Genomic DNA, 19,921 nt, shown 5'->3' with positions numbered 1-19,921 from the left:
CGAAGAAGGGCACAGGGAGATGACAACATGACGTGCACTTTAACTTTCTTTAATTTCATGGCCGTTGTGTATTTTAAAAGTCTTCCTGTCTGATAAAATGGCATTGCTTTATTTTATAAATCTTTTTTTTTTTTTTTTTTCTTTAACTGAGCATTTCCAAATAGTGGACATTCTTCCTAAATTTGCTACCTTTCCCTCCTCTCTTGGTTGTCTTGTTCATTTTTGTGCTGTTGTTGAATTAACAGTTTTAGTAGTCATTTAAATCATGTTTTTATAAGACTTTTTTCTGCTTTCTGGAGAAGAGGAGGCTGAGGGGAGACCTCATCACTCTCTACAACTACCTGGCAGGAGGTTGCAGCAAGGAGGCTGTCGGTCTCTTTTCTTGGGTGACGAGTGATAGGACATGAGGAAATGGTCTCAGGTTGTCAGGGGAGGTTTAGACTGTACATTAGGAATAATTTCTTCACAGAGGGGCGTGGTCAAGCATTGGAACGGGCTGCCCAGGGAAATGGTGCAGTCCCCATCCCTGGAGGTATCTGAGATATGTGGATGTGGCACTAAGGAATGTGGCTTTGTGATGGGACGTGGTAGGTCAGGTTGATGGTTGGACTTGATGGTCCTGAAGGTCTTTTTCAATCTATATGATTCTATGGGACATGGGATATTTGACTAGTTTGTTGCTGAGGAGCTTGCCCTGCTAGTGCAGTGGAGGAGCTGCAAATGTCATAGTGCCTCAGTCACAAAGAGGAGCAGAGAGAATGAATTGAAAATACGGATGTAAATGCTGCTGCTGGGGCTGAACTGTGGATGTCTTTCATGTTTTTTTTAATTGAAAACACTGTTATTGCATGTTTGGGGGCCTTCTGTCCTTGCTGATTAGCTGTCACTGATTCGGGTTGAAGTTTCTTTGTTTCATCGATTCTCCCTGTGTAGTTTTGTAATATGTAGGTTTTTGAAGCACTGGTTGCAGTTAATTAGAGAAGTTGAGGTTCATTCATTATTTTGTGGTCTGATCTTGGACTACTAAAATTATGTTGGATACCAGGTCGGCTCAAGTACAGCACATTGAAATAAACTTCCTTTGCAGCTGGTCCCCATGATATCCAAGGGTATCAATAAATTGATAGGACACAGAAATGCTGGTCGACTGCTACCTCTCTAAGCTCCCTCAACGTGAGGATTTTATGGTGAAGCTGAAGATCCACTGATGGTGCCTTTTCTTATATCCAGGCTTCTTGCTTTCTTTCAGATGCTTCTTGAATCAAATGAATATGATGCTTAATCGTGTATAGTCTGCAAAATTTACTGTAGTTAATCCCGTTTGTATTTTTTAAACACACATATTTCAGTGTTGAAGTGCATGACAACATTCAGGTCTACCAGAGCATGATATCATACACTGTTAACATGGGTAAGATATACTCACTGTCCAACGGTGAAGCAAGTCAATTAATAAAATGTTGGCAAAGACAGTTTTGGTAGAAAAGCAATGTTTATAAATGTCGCTTATGTTGCTTACGGGATACATGCTGAGTTAACCTCATTGAACTTTTCCCCAGGAATTGATGCGCGTACAATTGGCGGGTCATTATGCTGCTCCACCTGTGTAGTGTTAAGGTCAGTGTGTTTTTCTGATTATAAAAACCATCCATACCATTCCATTATAAATTCACTACCATTCATAATGGAATGTGCCAAAGCTCAGAGCTCGTTGCAGCTGCCCCCGGTCCATATTTAAGATCAAAGAAAGCAGTTCAGGTAATCTGAGCACCTTTTCAGCAACACGTCCAGTCAAGCTTCATTTGAAATGATCTTTCCTTGTTTTGTTTCTGTTTCATTTTTGTTTCATTTTTGAACCTACCATCCGATATCAGTGTTGTTTTTGTATTGTGTTTTAATACGGCCTGCCCAAGAATTTTTCTCGAATCAAGACATGGCAATTAAGATCATAGCAAGGAGGTCCTGGGAGCAGCAGGCAGCTGTAATGTTGCAGTTGCATGCCTTCATGCGTAGGCAAAGCACAGAATGCATCAACTGCTCACCTTCACGAGGCATTTCCTGAAACCTACAGCTTTTAACTGCAAATTAATTCTGAGTCATCAAGGCACACAAATCAGCCATCACAGCAGACACTAATGTGTGAGATGCAGGAATGTATGACTGGCACTAACCACGTACGAGGGGAATCCGTGAGATGATGTGCATGCATAACACACTGCTGCTGTATGCATCTTTCTGCACAGCTTAGTTCTTTCTCTAATTGTCATGCATTATCAAAGCAAGACAGAATGTGCATTAAAGCTTATCTGGTGTTATTTCTGTCAATGAAATGTTGTTATGGTTGGGGTTTTTGTTTGTGTGTTTGCTTCTACATTTTTCTTTGTTACTAGTCCTCCAAATAGCATTAATTCTGTGAAGAATACAAATTCTGTGAACACCCTTGTATGTGATAGGTCATTATATTCTTCTGGTTTCATGAGGATGTATCCTTTTTATATTGAATTTTGCACTGTGTAGTAGCTACTGAGAGCCTCCAGCACTGGCTGTTTTGCTGTGGAATGTTTTGAGCCTCTGTGCAAATAAAGCGGTGCTGGAATTGCTGTGGAAATAGATAGAGCCTCTCGATAACAACAACTGCAAATTTTTATGACAGTGTCCAACAGCACTCTTCCTTTCACCTCTCCATAGCTGTAAACTCAGTGGTATTCTACACTAAACATGTAAAATTTCCCCAGAAGCATCTGCTATACAGTGCATACAGAATCACAAGGTGCGTTGGAAAGTCATGGGAAGAACAATGCCTTTGGTGAAAAGTAATCCTTGAATGTTCTAGCTTGTGAAAACTGTTCACAACCTGACATTTCACCCAACAATATGACTTTTGAAACTGCTGCATAAGGTAAGTACATCTCCAGAGGCTTTTGGCAGTTTCTTTCCATTACTCTGGGGAAAAAGAAAAAGGATAAAAAGGAAAAAAAAAAGAAAAAAAAAAAAAAAGGATTTCAATTTTTCAATTTGGCCACGGTCCAAAAACTAAATAGAATATCCCCCCAAAAGAGATGATGCTCTTCATTGTAGGATTGCATGTTTTTTCTCAATTGAAGAGACCAATGAAGGGCACCTTTAACAGCAGAAAAGATTAAGAATAGTTTTGTTAGTAAAATGGATCATGTTATACCTTTGAAACTTAAAAAAGCAAAAAGTTTTTTTGTTTGTGCACCAGAAGGATCTATTTGGCAGTGTTTTCGAGTTCATCTGTGGTGATGAAGGTTCCTAAGTTTTGAACAAATACATTTCTCACCACTGCATAAATGTAACAAATTTGGGCCCTTACGTACAAAACAAAGGAATTCCCAGATGTAGTTGTATAAGATACCTCCCACCAAGAACCTTGCCAGAAGCTGACGATATTTCAGTAAGTCACGACAGCAGGAAGAAGGTAATTTAACTGCCTGCTGCCACACATTCAACTGGCGGTGATACTTTCTCTCTTTGGGCAAGTTTTCTGTTTAAGGTCAGTCCTCAGTCTGAGGACAGCTATACTCAGACTTACCAGAGTGATGCAAATTGTAGGTACTTGTCACGAAGTGCTGTCTATTAGATCCATCACAGAACTTTTATTTGACAAAATTAATTAACTGAAAATGCACCTTTGGCTCAATTTCTGCCATTCTCCGTTGCGTCTGGAGAGTGAAAAAAAAAATTAATAAAAAAAGAAGAGTCATTCCCCAGTTCCCTGCCCCACCTCCTGTATTCTGTCCACCTACATGGAAAAAAACATTTAACTGAGTTTATAACAGTAATTCCAGCTGTTACAGAACATATTTTTCTTCTTCCTTGCCGTTATTAAGTAAAAAAATTGCTTTCCCTCTGTCTCAATATGGCCTGCTTCAGGCAAACTAAAACAAATGCATGATTTAGTCTGTGGCAGCGAACAGTACGTACCTGCATGGTCATATACTTGACCTTGCAGACGAACCTTTTGATTGAGTTGTGCGTAGATATTTGAGATAAATATTTTAGATAAATGCTAGTATTTGTTAGTGGTTTGAAGACTTGCCGGGTGCAGGACCGCTCCAAACCCTTGGGGAGGCCTGAGCACCATCACAGCTCTGTGTTCAAGCACCTATTTTATTTTAGTTCCTTAAGTTAACTTCCCTAAGTATACTTTGTACACTCAACAGAGTGCAGTCAGGCTCCTATTGGTATATCAGAGCACCCTTTTCTCTCCCTTAACTGTGGAAGTGGTATAGAGAAGTCCCTAATAATATTATAGTAGTAGCCCTAATAATATAAGCACCCAAATCTCAATGCAAGCTATAAAAGGCTGGAAGGGAAAACAGAAAAACTGTATTAGCACAAGCAAAATCATGTCTCAGAAAGGAGTTAGTGCTCTAGTATGTGGTGGCTGACACTAGCTCCTGCAAGACGACATTCCTTGTTTTTTAAAAGGTCTACTCTAGATGAGACAAGGAACAATTGGCTTCAGCTTAGTTCTTCATTAGGGAAGAGGGTTTACATTGTTCCATTGCTTAAAAAAATCAGCTTTTGTGCAGGCTTTACATTATATTCACTCTACCTGTGACCATTATAGCGTGTCCTTTTTGTAGAATTCTGTTTGTATTAAAACACACAAATGATTTATATAAGAAAAGCCATTAATTCATCACATGGGGAGATCATTTTTTTAATCAGACAAGTTAGCTATGGTAAAAAAAAGAAAGACACATTAGTGTTCCTAAATTAAACATGGTTGGTGTAGAATTGTGGTTTAGTTAGGACTCAATATACAGAAACTTTTCAGATGCTCTCCTGCAAAGAGTAGTAGTTCTTAAGCAGAAATTCAAACAAACAACAGTTAAGTGAATTTATTTTCTTTACTATAAAAATTGAATGTCTGTATTATTAAAAATAAACCAAAACAGACAGAGGAAGAAGCCATACCTGGAAGCTGTATTCCAGCCAAAAGCCTTCCCACTTATCAAAACGAAAGAATTTTGTGACTGCTTTATTTTCCGCTGTAAAAATACCTACTTTTGCTAATGATAACACGCAGAGCACGTTTCAAACTTTGCATCTCTTCTCATATGTTTGTCTGATTAGCAGAAGAGCTAAGCGGCCCACCAAAATGCATTCAGGTGCAAAAGACAGAGCATTTAGCAAACCTGCAGGCGTGAAGGAAAGCAGCAGGCTTTTCCTGCAGACCCTTGACGAGGGGGCAGCAGTTGGGCTAAGCCACGGTAGGAGGCAGCGGGCTGCGGAGAGGTGGAGCTGTGAAGCCAAGCCCTTGCTCTCCTAATGCCTTTTTAATTAGAGTAACATAAATATTGGCTAGGATGATAGTTGTGTCTTAATGGAGAAATTAAGGAATGGATTCATTTTTGGCACAATTCCCTCTTCCTGTTGACGTCAGTCCCTATTTCCAGCAGCAGTTTAATTGAAGGAGCAATTCTATTTGCTTATTATCCAGCAGCCTTGTAGGGGAATAACTGTACATTTGGGAGAGCACGAGGGGGATTAAGGGCACCAGCAGAAACAAAGGCAAGCATTAAAAAACAGCACAACCCAACACCGTGAGCATTTGAGTGATTAGGAAAAGAGGCCTTGCAATGAAATCTGGTGATGAGTTTGCCATTATACCACAGAACTGGAAGGATGGGGAGATGGCAGTGCTTTCTATCTAACGTCGTGTATGTAGGAATAGAAAAGAGTGGGACAGTATCTGATTCAAAGTCTGACATCACAGGAGTCTTTTCACCACACCCAGAGGATGTGAGATGTAAATTCAGTGCAGGGGAACTGAAAAGTTTTGCATGGATCTGTGCCCACACACATGAGCCTCTTGCCTGTACCACAGGATGGTAGGTGGAAACAATCAAAAACAAGGGCTATGCCTTTGAAGTTTTGATGCTGCTTTAAAACCTCTTGTTTAAGCAGCTGTTGTCAGCTGGAAGCTAATGGGCCTTTTAAAAACCTGAGATAAAAGACTATAATTTATTTATTTTTGTAAATGACAAATATGCTTTTTATTTACATTCAGCATTTCCGAACTGGGCGCCTATGTTGCATCCATAGTATTTTGCAGCTTTTCCCTTGAATGACACACACAAATATTTTTTTTGACTTGCACAAATATTTTGGTTTTGAATTTCTCAAATCTTTTCTCAAAATGTGGTCCATCTCTTCAAAGCCAACAGAGAAACTGGCTGAAAAAAAATCCATTAGTTTGTGAGATTCTCCGATAAAGCTAATTAAAATCAATGAATGTCTAAGTTGATTAATATTAAACCACTTACAGAGCAAGTTGCATAGTGAAAAAAATATTCTACAGTACATTGGGTAAGCCTTGTCAAATACATCATCTCAGACTTATGTGAATTTATTCTGTAATTGCATTGGGATTTTAAAACTGAAAACTATAAAGGAGATTTTTTTTTACCTTGTAATTTAAATTAGTCCATTCTTCATGACACTAACTTTTCATCTCTGTATTTCTTTGTTTCTCAAAGAAAAATTACTTGATGCCCCCTTTATTGTTGGACGAAAAAATTTAACCACAGACTTACTAGTAAGCTGGAAGTCTATCAAATATATGTACTTTGTTTCATTTGTAACTAAAGTTTCCCACTAGGATGAGAATAAGGCAGTGGACTCTGTATGACAAAATACTAAGTAGGAGAATAGAGCTGGAAAGGGTGGAGCACTGTGTTATATTTTAGGTCAAATCCTGCTCCTAATGAAGTCGCTTTAATTTGGCTTCTGTTGCACTTTTATGCTGGCTCGTAACAAACCCCAACACCTATTTCTGCAGGCTTGCACACTTGAGTAAATTCCCTTGTGTGAGTAATCAATTAAATTGGTGAGGCTGTTGGTAATTTTTATAGCTCGGCTTCCTAGGCTGTGATAAGACTTCTATGATTGCCCTTTCTGTCTATCTGTCACTCCCATACCTAATTACTTTTGAAGCCCTTGGCTAATTTCAAGCAAAAGAGAGAGAAGTAATTGGCTTTGAGATAATTGAGTTTCCACAGGTCTCAGTGGCTGGGGAGAAGAGGCAGACCTGTGTCAGGACAGAAGGACGGCAGGCAGAGCCCACCTGTCAGCAGCTCCAGCAGCCAGGATGGTCACTGGCATTATCTGTACCTTTGCTTGGGGCGTTGCTTATTTTATTTTATTACTTTATTTTATTTTATTTTATTTTATTTTATTTTATTTTATTTTATTTTATTTTATTTTATTTTACCTCATGGCTATTCCAATTTTACTAAGTTCAAGTTGAATGTCATCCTTTAAGTCAAGCAGCATCTTAGACGACAAGTAATGCTATTAATTTTAAAGGACCAAAGAGTTCTTGATTGATTTGTGCATAAAATCAGCAGATAGTTTTCAGACAGCGGTTAGTTTTCATGGTCCTCAACAGAACAGAACCAAGTCCTACAGCAAAAATCTGATGGGGTCTGATTGTTCGTGTGGCCACTATGACTGGCTGTGTGACGATCTGTCTGTCTCTCAGTCTTTCTTCCAAAACAAAACTCAGGTTTAACACCTGCAGAGCCAAATAGTATTCCAATTTACCTAATTCTGCAGGCTTTTATAAATACTGATTAAGCTCTAGTCTTTCATTGCAAAGTGCCAGAAGCTAATCCTTGGTGGATTTAGGACACTTCATTGATAAGAGGGGTTGTTACCAGAAAAATAAATTTTAGAAATTCTGTTCTGAGCCTTACTTTTACAAGTGCAGTCTTACAAAATGTAATTCTGCTGGGAACCAATGGCAGCAAAAAAAAGCATTGGGTTAAGTCTAGGTAAGACTTAAGTCCCCATTAAAATGAAATGAAACTGTGCCTTGAAACTTTTTCAGAGCCATTCATGTGCTTTTGTTTGTGAGTAAGTGAAATACTTTCGTGGTCACCCTTCCCAGTGTTCTTCCTATTTGAAAACTCTCCTGAGACCTTTTGAACCCAGGACCACAAACCCATTTGAACTGGAGTAAAAGAGAAAAAGTAAATTAGAACCTCCCACGATAACGTGAACAGATATATGCCTGCACACAAGATCTTGTGATACAACATATTAGTATATAATCGCTGTATTAGAGATGTACTAGCAGCAAAGTAAGTATGTCTGAAGTTCAGAACTCGTAATTTCACAACAGCTCTTGCCCTTCTCAGTGTGCATGTCCAGTGTATCGTGATGATGGTGGCGAGCAAGGCTCGTCTCTCTTCTAGGTATCTATTTGGTTGCAGAGGAGTTTGCACCAGTTCGCTGCTGCTCATCTACTCGGTCTAGTTCTGCTTCAGTTGTACTGGACATTTTCTGCTTTGAAAATCTGCTTTGTGCACACCCTTGTTTTCCAGGGGGGAAACTACTAAGCTACCTTGGGTCTAACCCTGGCTAGCAGTCCCCCAGGAAACCCTCCACATGTAGCTGCGGCTTGTCTTGCAGTGATCCAGAGGAAAGCAGAGTCCCTGAACACAGCTTCTGTTCTCTCATATAAGATACTTTTTGAGCCCTATATGAAGACATCACATTTTCTTTTTGTAAAATTTGAATCTTGTTCCCAAACTAGAGATTGTAATACCAGAAGGACTCACTTCCTCTTGAGATAGCTCGCCCAGTTTCTTTGCTTTCTCATGAATACAATTATGGTAACAATTTATTATGATTTATACAAACAAAACATAAATAGCTTTTATTAAAGATGAAACAGTAAGTATGAACCTGCCATGGAGATAAGTATCTAGACTAGTTTCACCTGTCCAGGAATAGAGAAATCTTACTCTTTCAATTTTGACTTGTGGTTTATCAGTAATATCAAATGTTTTTAATGGAATCAGGATTCTTTTTAAGAATAAAACACTGGATCTGAGCAATTACTAAGCATAAATTTATTTTCCTTTAGTGATTTTCAGAGCAAAATAAGAATCCCTGATCCTCTTAAAACCTGTGTTATAACAGATTTTTTTATTTAAATAAATAAATAAATAAATAAACATTAATCTAAACATTCTATCTAAACATTAAATAGAACAGGCTCCCCAGGGCAGCGGTCACAGCACCGAGCCTGCCGGAGTTCAAGAAGCGTTTGCACAACGCTCTGACATACAGTCAGATTTTTGGGTCTTCCTGTGTGGAGCCTGGATTTGGACCTGATGATCATCATGGGTCCTTTCCAATTCAGGATATTCTATGATTGTATATTTAAAAATCGTTAATTATTAAAAATATGAGGATGCTGTCATAATTTCCCCAAGAGCATAAAGATGTAAGAAGTCATAGTCTCTGCTGAGAACAAGCACACTTAACTGTGGCAGTTGCACTCCTAATACTTGCAAGCAGTTTTCACTCTGCCTGTCACTGACACCAGAGGAAAACTATACGGTAATGACAGAACAGCAAACACTGAAGCATATTCCACTTTAAATTCATGGGGTGCTGCTTCTGTTATGAATGAAAAAGTTTTGTATTCTATTACTATAATTGCGTGGAAAAAAAGCATGCAGCTATCATGGTTTAAAACTACGATTGTATTTTAAATTAATCCTCACCCATCTACTGGTGGATTTATGTGTCATTCTGAGAACTCAAATGAAAGTCAGTGCTGTAATCTGTGCCCTAAAATGCAGCTCGCTGCTCTGGGTGTTTCATACATCTTCCAACAGAATAGGTGGCGGCATGGATGACAATATTTGAAGTGCTGTAGTTAAAGCACAAACTTTTGATAATCTAGCTGTGGACCAGCCCTTGTTCCCTGCAGCTGTTGAGATCTATCTGGATGCTCCTTTGTTTTGCAAAGTCACTTAGTTCCACAGTGAAGCTGGAGGGAGTTTTGCCTTTAATTTCATTGGAGGCAGCATCAAACACACTCAGCCGATGGCATTTCTGTATTTGTCTGGAGGTAGTGTGATAATATGGGAGCTCTGTAGCCAATTAATTTCAAAATGTCAGGGAATATTGCAGGCCTAGTCGAAAGGTAGGAGATGGAGCTGAGGGCATGCACAACAAGCTGGTGTCTAGCTGAGGGGCTGGCTCGCTGCAATGGTTTGTTGTTGTTTGGAGATGAAAGGAGTGGTTGATGTAGGCATTAATACGCAGCCGCCTGCTCAGAGCTACCTGCCTCTGCCCTGCCTGTGTGCCCGAGGGGGTTAAGATACTGGCACTTCAAATCACTTTTCTCTTAATAAGAAATGAAGATGGGGTAAAAAGCTTGTGAAAGGCAATGAATGAAATGAGATTTAAAACGCTGTCTTTGGTGTGGAGTGGGACGTCAGCTGGAAGGAACCATGGATGAAAAGAGTTACTTTCCATCCCACCTGGGTTTTGTGTGTTTATTGTCCCCTTGTGGAAACCAGTGCCTGCCTTACGGCTGATACAGCATTTAATGCCTCATTCCCCACCCCTTCCTATCTAGGAGAGAGGGGAGGAAGGTGATATTAACGAGTGACAAAGAGAGATGCCCTGAGAATAAAAAGGGATGGGAAGAAGAAAGACAAACTGTCACCTGGGACCATGGCAAAGGCTGAGATGTGAGGGACATGATACAGAGCAACAGGGACCTTGCTGACAGCCTAGACGCAAGGGAGGCAGCAGGGAAGCCCTACGCTCTTCTTGCAGGGAATGGTGCTTGTGATGCCTGTAGAAATGGTGCAGCTAGTAGCAGCAATGAGCACCCTGTGACACGTGTACGGATCTGTTTGTGCTGTGCAGAGTGTCTGGGAAGGGAGAGAAGCATGGTTGGAGGCAGTAGTGCACAGGTAGGTGCCAACTCTGCGGGACAAATACTCCTTCGATACGTACCCACGAACCTTTGGTTTGCAGAGGTTCATACTTGTGTCTGAAATGGGGCTCATCAACATGAAAAAGTTTTGATATCTATGCTGGGTTGCTTTCTGTTGCCTTTTGTGTGCATGTGAATTTTGTAAATAATAACTTGTTTCTAAGACCTATGTGATACATTTGACTTTTTTTTGTTTGTTTGTTTCTTCTATCTGGTGGCAGTATACAATACAGAAATCACATGAACTTGGTTTTTTAGCAAGCAGTTGTCATCATGGAAGGTATAATATAGCTCCAACATTAGATAATGTTGAAGGTTTTAGAACTCACACATGGCTTTTTCAGCAAAAAGTTTTCAGGAGAGTCTTTGGACTCTGGGGAGTTGAGAAATGTGGGGCTACTTCTGAGCAGAGAAATGATTGTAGCTGACAGTTCTGGGAAACGTTGTACATTACTGGATATTCTTCTGCAGCTCGTATTTACTCTGCATCATTTCCTTCATAATCTCCTAAATTTTGCAAGACTTCTTCACAGCTTTTCCTGTAAACCTCTCCTGCATTTACTGGTATTACATGTTTGAAGAGACCTGTACGTGCAGTGTGTACGGTATGCTGTGTAATTTCTTTTACTCGGTTATTTTTCTCTTTCTCCAGAAGTGCCATCTAGTTTGCAACAATTTTATATTGTTCCCTGGAAAATGAGGGGCAACAAAAAAACTTAAAAAATCAGGTAGTAGAGTTTAGTATGTTCTTTTAATATGCCTTATGATGTATTTCTATTTCACGTGCTTAAATGTACTTATAATATGCATTTTCTGCCACCCTCGGGTGTACTTTGCCCAGTTACGTTTTTCCTATAAAATCTTGCATCCTGAGAAGTTTATGTACATGTCTTACTCCATCCCATCTGACTTAACATCCTTAACCCAGGATCCCAACAGTCACAGGCTCATTGTAGAGGTGAAGGGAGGTGGAGCTGAATAATCTTGGGGAAAGCCTTACCCGGATCTCAGTCTTTTTCTGGAGGAGCCTGTCTCCTCCCTCTGAGTACACGGGAAGTCTTGGAAACCTGTGGTCTGAAATGAGGTGACTTAGGTACTTACCTGGACTTGGGTGAATCCAGGACGCTGTGAGTGCTATTAAAGATACTGGTCTTCTGCATGGGGGAAGTACTGGAAGAACTGAAGCCGCTGGTTACAAAAATGCATCAGGTAAGTGGTCGTCATTGTCCTGTGCAGAACCTGAAGTAGGGCATCCATCTGGTTAGGGCTTCTCAGTACAAACAGCAGTTGCTCACTGCACAGAAGAGCAGCAACATGTTCAGCCTGCAGAGGAGAGCCACCTCCTGTTCTTACCTCCTCCCTCCTGAAACCCCTCTGGAGTAAGCAGAGCTCCCGGGACACCAGCAAAGTGCAGCTGGACATGATGAACGGAGTGAGGAGACTTGAAATAAATTGACTGGCATGGGGGGCACACAGGCTTTTTTTGACATCTCTCTGCTGAAACTGTTTCTTTACTTTAAACAGCAGATCAAAGAAACTACCTGCTACCAAACAATTGGTTTGTGTTGGTGTTTTTGTTTGTTTGTTCGTTGTTGTTTTTCTTACAGTGATTGTTGCTTGTAAATATTGTCCTTGGCTTTGAAAAGTTGAGAAGTGGAGACGTTTAGTCTTTGGCACTGCAGTCACCAGGGCTGTACCTGTGAAGCTGGTGCTGATGGACATGAGGATGGATGTTAGGAGAGGGCTCGTCCTCCTACCAGCCAAATGCCTCATCTTGCACCTGGTGAGAGGCAGTCTCTGTGTTGCCTGTCTAGTACTGCAGCAGCGTAGCAGCAGTGTAGCACCACTTCTGTGCCTGCTCCTGATGTGTAAAACCAAGCCAAAATACAGATTTCCTGGTCCGTGTGTCATAAAGCCCCAGGAAAGGTTAGCGTTGTGGGCTTCAGAGTATTTGATAGTGGCGTATGAGCAGATGGTCAGGTACTTTCTTTCATTTTGTAGTGTGAAAAGAGCTGAGTGAAGCTGTGCAGTATTATCGTGGTTTCAAATGTTACTATACTGACCCTTTTATTATTTCCCTACAGTTGTCTTTCTGAGTTTTTATATTCAGGCCATATTGCATGTTTACCTGTTGTTGTGTACAAGGATATGCATTTTTTTTTAAATATTGGCAATGTTTTCAGACCTTTTTTCTATCACGGGTAAGCCTGATGGCTGTTTCTCATTCTTCGCTTGTTGTTTTCTTTTTTGATTTTTGATTTTCTTTTTTGTTTTTGATATTGTTTTCATGCTACTAATTTCAGAGAAATTAAGAATTCAATTTTGTTCTTAGCTGCATTCTATTGCAGAAACTTCCAAGTGCCTTCTGTAGTGAACCGTGGTTGGATTGTCACTGTGTCAATACCAACTTGTAAGATTGTTAATTGCTCCTAGGGAGACATAAGTAGTCTAAAATGTTGAAGCTTGGAGAGATCCCGTCCAAACCCAGTGAAATGTCAGTTTTACACAGAAACTTGTTTGGTTTATACACTTTCAGGTGTGCAAATCTTAATTCTTGGAGTCATTTAATTGGAAATGTGATGTGTATGCCTTTCAGTACACTCTCTTGGGTTCACTAGTCAGCACTTTATTCTTACTTATCCAGAAGGAGAAGAGAAAAAGCATCATTAACTGTTTTCCTTACTTTTTCTGAACTCCAAGAATTTACCTTCAATCATTTTGCCCAATAGTCCAGTTCCCATCTGCTCGTGCCCACAAGATTGTTTAAGTGCTCTCAGAAAATACGGACTGCTCTTAATTGCCAGGGGCAGTTGCTGTTGGATGCGCTTTGTAGATGCTAAAAGTATGTCTGGTTACTGCTGCTAGCTTTTGCTGCCTTATCCCTAATACGCCTGCATTGGGAATCAATCCCACACACCAGCACCAAACCTTGCCGGTCTGACCTCGAGGCCAACTTGTTCATTTTGATTCAAATTTTTGCAATGATTTGCACATCACTGAAGCAAAGTTAAATGCAAGAGAATGCATTAACATAGCAGTAAAGCTCAACTGGAAACGCGCAAAGGTCAGGAAATGGAAAAATGAACTCCCTATTAATGTCCTTTTGACCCACTGCAGATGTATAATGGCTTTGATTTCCGATTAGTGTTTATTATAAAGCATAAATAAATATACATACAGTGTGCCAAAGATGTGCAATATTAAGACAAACGCGCTGAAGGTTTTTTGATGTTACTACGGCATGCATCCCTTTGAAACATTTGCAACCGCTTTCATTTCAGACTTCCCAAGGGCAGCAGTGTCATCTGTACACTCTGTAAAACCTTGCAGGAAAAAGGTGTTCATTAGACTGTGGGATCCTGTGACTCTGTCATGCTATTGAGTGATTCCTTTGGAGCTCTGAGAAACCACTCTTGTGCCTCACAAGTAAAGGGCCCAATCCTGTAAAGTTATCTTGCTGTCCAAATCCTTCGGCTCTGTAGCAATCCCAAGGCTGATGATTTTCATGGTGGATGGCTGAACCATTTGCAGAGGATTTTGTACAGCTGCTTGCACTGTAAGACCTTGTTTACTGGCTTTTGCTGTACTGTAAGCCATGCTTTACAAATATATATATGTGTAATATATATATAATTTATATATACAAATATATATATGTAATATATATTGTATAAATATATTTGTATATATAAATATATATATATATATTTGTGCTAACAGTTACACTAACAATTCTTCCAAAATTCAGATGTCCAAAGGGATTTTTGCTCACATGTTGGGAAAGAAATAAATAGCTGTGATAGGTGGGAGTAGGTGGATAGGGGGCAGTTATAATGGAAGCTGAAACTGTAACCTTGATTACAGCGTATTTAAAGCTATATTTCTACTTAACCTTGCATTGCCTTGCACTTCATGTTGTTGATTGTAGTAAAGGAAAATGCAAATGTTCTCTTTGTGGGTAATTTCCAGGGTGGATATCACATGCCCTGTTAAGAGAACCATCCCCAGGCAAACAGGAGGAAATCTGTGCATTTCTTTTACCTTTCTCTTGCTCACAGTTTGTCAGAGGGAGAGTGCACCTCCCCTGAAAGCTGCTGAGCACAAGGGACCTCCGGGGCTATGGGTGGCAGGGAAATAGATGGGGAAAGAGATTGAGGGCAGCAGCAGCAGTGGAGATGGGAAGGCTGCCGGGAAAAAGAGCTACCATGAAAGGGAGCAGATCCTACAGGAAGTCTTTGGGGCTATGAAAAGCAGGAGAGCATCACAGAGAAAGATTTGTTCTCATTTTTTTGCTTTCACCCAGCCTTTTTACTCTTCGACCCAACAGAGCTGAGTTTTCTATCTTGCAGAAGTTCCTGGGGTTTAATTTGTGCTCTAATAAAAGTTTTATGTACTGAAAGCCCTTTTGGTAGGCTCACCTTGAAGTTGGTCTGCCTTGATGCTTTGGCAGAGTCCCATCGCTTCTTCCCCTGTATGCAGTGCTACTTTACTGCTTGTCTTTCTGGCCCAGTCTTGAGATTTTGCCCTGGGTGTTCACATGCAGGCCGTGACTAGGTCTTTAAAATCTTTTTATGTCATCTCTCATCCACCCAATTGAATCTTTCCTAGAAGCTGTTATTACCTTATATTTCTGCTAGTGCAATATCCTCCTTGATACATGTGATCTTATCTTACTTAAAGCTGTTCAGAAGACTTCTGTCATAATTTATCTTTCAGAATGCTAGCCTAATTTTTTATATCCCTTGACTCCTCTTTCTCTTTTACACAATCATAAGCTTTTAGTTGTCACTTGTAGGGCTTATAAGGAGACCCTTTATCTCCAGAGAAAAAAACAAGAGGCTGACGACACATCTGATTTGCCCATGATATTAGTCTTGGCTACAGTCCTGTTAAGTTTTTGGACATGTAAATGTGCTTTGTCTCAGCCTTCCCATCACAGAAAACTACCTCCCTATCCTTCTCAGTATTTACCCTTGAAATTCTGGTTGCAGTGATGCCTGCAGACATCTGTAAAGCTTCATATCCCTCAGTTTGAACTCACTGTTATTCTGGCTAATGTCTCCTCGTTTCTTGTAATCTCCTCTTCTGCCAATACTCTAGTGATGTGTTGTATTTCAATCGTATAATATCTTTGGTATGGGCAGTAAAAGTCTCTCATACAACCATCCTGACTGCACAAATACCTCTCTGTCAACGCAGCTGTAGGAAGTAACTGGTTGTCAGTTTGAGTATCTAAAAGCCAGTTCTGAATCTTCTGAACAGAGAATAGAGCTGGCTCTTTTCAGATCCTTAGCTGGGATATGTCTCTGTATTGCTAAAACATTGTGTACCCTTCTGGCATGATGTAAAATAATACGAAGTAATATCACACCCCCACCTCCCCAGACATGAAGCACTACAGCTCTCCAGCAGAAGTTGCTGCATGGCAGCTCTGAATCCTCTGGAGAAATTCACTGGGAAGATGACTGATTATCTGAAAGGGAGATGGTACTGCTTTTTGGGGCAGTGAAGGAAAAGGCAGGGGTTGCAGCAACTCTTGCTGCCCAGTGCCAAAAACCAGGCAGCGAGAGAGGTGTGAGTGTGAAAGGGAGAGAATGTGAAAATAAAATCTGTGAACTATTTTTCTCAGAATTTACTGATTATAGGTTTTCTATATGTGCATCTTAGAGATCTGTTTTCTCTACAATCAGATCTTGTCTGCTGCTTCCTTTTGACTGCGCCCTTCTGCTAAAATTTGTTCTTATCTGACATTTGTTTTGTCAGATGGGCTAAGTGATGTAAATAAGAGGCAAGGTCTGCCCACAGATAATCCTCCAGAAATCTCATTTTGAGTAGGACTTTTATATAGCTAGTTTTACTCTGCACATTGTTATTTTAGGCTAAATACTTGTTGGTGAGCTGTCTGGCTACAAAAGGGCTCTTTCTGATATCAAAAAGAAATGTAGTTACTAAATTAATTAGAGGAAATGCTAATTTACAAAGCTGATAGCAGTAGAAAACCTATGTGTTGTCCAACTGTGATGATTTTTTTTGTGTTCCTTGACTGGATATTAATTTAACTCTACATTTCTTTTTAGTTCAGTAAACTAAAATTACTTATGGATGTCCTATGACATTACTATGCATTATGTTCATTCAAATGAGGAATGTCAAGAGAGAGACTTTTACATCTGTTACTTTGGGTGTTGAACACAAAAGGAACTGGATTGCTGATATAACTGAAATATTGTCCATTCCTGTCACATTGTTTCCCCTGTACCAGATGAATTCAGAGGGAATAGTCAAGCAGCAGGACAGTCACCAAGGCAATATCGGCACCCTTGATTTAGGACATGCTTGAGCTCACGTTGGATACATCATAGGTGTGTGATGTATCTAAATGTGGCAAGACAGGCCCTTTTAGGACAAAATCTGAAATACTGTTGTGTTGTGTTGTTGGGGCAACATTTGGCCATTCGTTATTCTTGCTCTATAATGTACATGGTACACTGTATATTAAAAATTAGGCTATAGCTAAGTGTATACAGTGTGCTTAGGGTACCTACACCTCTAAAGAATAGAGGGAATAAATATGATCTCAACCCCCCCGCACAAAAAAGGTTAATTTCTGATGTGCTAGGTATTTATGGTGGATCAGATTGCTTCCACAAGGAATAGAGAGGACCTCTTTATAATTTTTAAGCCATTTTACTGTGGTTGGGAATCTGTCATCAGGGCTTAGGGGCTGTGTGCACATTTTACAGGCAGATATTGTTGGAATTACATGAAAAACCTGCAAAACTGGTAATCACATGTGGAATAACTATTTTTCCTAACCTTTCTTCTACTTATTAATACATCTGTGCATATATTTTGATGACATTATTCAATCCAGATAATTATAGGTCACTATATTGTCCTATCTGCTTGGATTTTTTTCAGTTTGGGGATTTTCTTTTTTCTGGATGATTTGTGTTGAATCAATGTTGGAAATAAAGCAGACTGAGATTTCTGGAGACCGTAGCCTTCTGGATTACTTTCAGCCTTTGCTATTCGTGACATTGACATCGATATACAAGCAAATGGAAACTTAGAGAATTCGAACGTATTGATGAATATACCATTTTTCACTAAAATGAGTTAAAGTCAGGCTGAAGCTGAAGAAGTTAAATGTTCGTTAATTCTGATTTAATTTGAAAGTATGCAGTTAATTAATACACTCTACCATTACCATTCAAAAATGGAAGTATCTGTAGAACCACTGTTCCCTGGAGTACTGTGTCACCAGAAATAACAGGTCTGCCTTTGAACTGAAGTACCATTTGGGTAGCGCACTATGAGCAAAGGAAGCCATGTTAATGAGACAGACTGATACAGAAGAGTGGGCTTGAAATTCTTTATGTTCCTATCTCACCGTTACAGAACCAGTAATAGTTTTCCCAGGTGCTGTTGTGACAGCATATACCTTCTTGACAAAGTGGTAGAAACTTCTATTGGTTTAAATTACTGCCTAGAGCCCAGTAGTTGTGCATGCACAGAAGTGCTTCCCAGTTTAAATTATGTACACAGCATGCAAGAAACTGTTTTTTTTTTTTTGTTTGTTTGTTTAATATATATGAAGATGATGCATTTTCTGTTTGCAGGGTGCACTGTTTTATATACTGTGAACTCTCCTTTTTTTGTTTCAAACAGTGAATAAAAGTAACTGTTAGAAAAGAAAAAGCAAAGGTAGGATTAGGTGCATAACAAATGCTATCCGATGTGAGCAGTGCATGCACTTCATTCCCCCCCAGACATCCTTCCTTCTGTTCCTCTATTTCTATTGCAGCCTTTTGCATTGTTTGCTTCCATCGTGTCAGCATTCACTCTAAGGTGTGGCATCCCCGCTGGAGCTATTTTTGCTATAAACCCAGTTTAATGCAGTAAGTGAGGATTTGGGTCATTGGATTGTAAGCGTTGTAGGGCACTTTCTGCGAAGTGACAGCATATTCTAAGGGTAAAAACATGCCAGGTGAATTTTTTGCTCTCTCCATACAGCTTTTGTGCAATGGAATTGTAGGACATAATAATAGATGTCTTAATTATTCTGCAAAAATTGATATTATTTAATAAACAAAAAGTTTTGCTTTTTCAGGGCTGATTGTTCTCCTGTGCTACCATAGTCTTAATAGATACCAGGGTTAAATATCTGCTTGGCTGGACAAAAGAGCTAAGATTTTTCTTCCACTTAATTTGTTTGAGTTCAAAAGGATGATTTGACTTCTGGTCATGTGAAAAGCATTTCATAGCGTACTGGAAAGCTGTCTGGGTTTGTGTCTAACGGACTTGACAGCATGGTTGGCAACAGATGGATAATGGAAAACTAATGAATAATGAAAAGCCAAGTGATTGAAATAGCAGAGCTGCAGGGAGAGAAGAGGGAAAGCAGGGAAGAAAAATGGAAAAACAAACAGCACAGAAGTAAGCAATAACCAGTATTTTGATCAGTATCAAGGCAGGGCTTCACATCAAAATTAACCCATCATAACATAAGCATTCTCCATCTGCCAACTCACAAGAACTCGTGCACCATGACGCATTTCGTACAAGTCACTTGGCTTGCCTCGAGGAAGAAGAGTAGGCTGGAATTTAAATAATTTTTCAACTGCTAACACGATGACTACTCTGCAGTAATCTCCTCCACTCCCATTAATTGTCCAGTACGTTCCCAAATCTCTACCAGAGAGGGTGTGCGTAGTATCTCTCCATCTACTGCAAAAAACAAAACAGGGCAATACCATGAGAAGCTGTCAGCTGTACTGAGACACTACTACATTTAGTGAAAACGTCTTTATTTTGGTATTAGGGACAACTCCGTTTTCATGGCTGTAACTCTTCAGACATGAAGCTCTTACTCACTGTTAACCACTCCACCAAATGGGATGAGTTTTCTGTGACAAAAGATTCCTTTGCAAATGTAATAAGAATTACTAGGAAGATTGACTCCAGGAGTCAAACATGGGAAGGCTGCCTCCTGATGCTGAAAGAGAACTGCTCTCCATTTGATTGATAGTCACAGTGTTGGTGTCTGGATGCGTGTATTAACTTAGAGGAAGCCAGCTACTATTGATTCCCTCACACACTGCCGATTGCAGCTGGGCTCGGTGGCATAAGGCTTGCTTTTGC

General features: G+C 39.9%; 1 protein-coding gene across 14 annotated transcripts in view; it reads left to right on the top strand.

Moving 5' to 3' along the window:
• The window catches only part of HECW1 (HECT, C2 and WW domain containing E3 ubiquitin protein ligase 1), a 266,693-nt gene that overhangs the window by 59,318 nt on the left and 187,454 nt on the right, over positions 1 to 19,921 (top strand). For 3 of the 14 annotated variants that reach the window (XM_040548239.1, XM_040548236.1, XM_040548238.1), the window contains exon 2: positions 1,560 to 1,617. The exons of 7 other annotated variants lie outside the window; for them this stretch is intronic. In XM_040548239.1, coding sequence (XP_040404173.1) covers positions 1,591 to 1,617 — 27 coding nt within the window. In that variant the 5' untranslated portion in view covers positions 1,560 to 1,590. Of the gene's footprint in view, positions 1 to 1,559; positions 1,618 to 11,885; positions 11,987 to 19,921 lie in introns of those variants that run through there. 4 more of the 14 variants (XM_040548233.1, XM_040548242.1, XM_040548232.1 and 1 more) reach the window with 3 other exon arrangements.

Source organism: Cygnus olor, chromosome 2 (genome assembly GCF_009769625.2).
Source record: "Cygnus olor isolate bCygOlo1 chromosome 2, bCygOlo1.pri.v2, whole genome shotgun sequence".
Classification (NCBI taxonomy): Eukaryota; Metazoa; Chordata; class Aves; order Anseriformes; family Anatidae; genus Cygnus; species Cygnus olor.
Note: the sequence above shows the minus strand (reverse complement) of the source record. Positions and strands in the feature narration are given on the sequence as shown.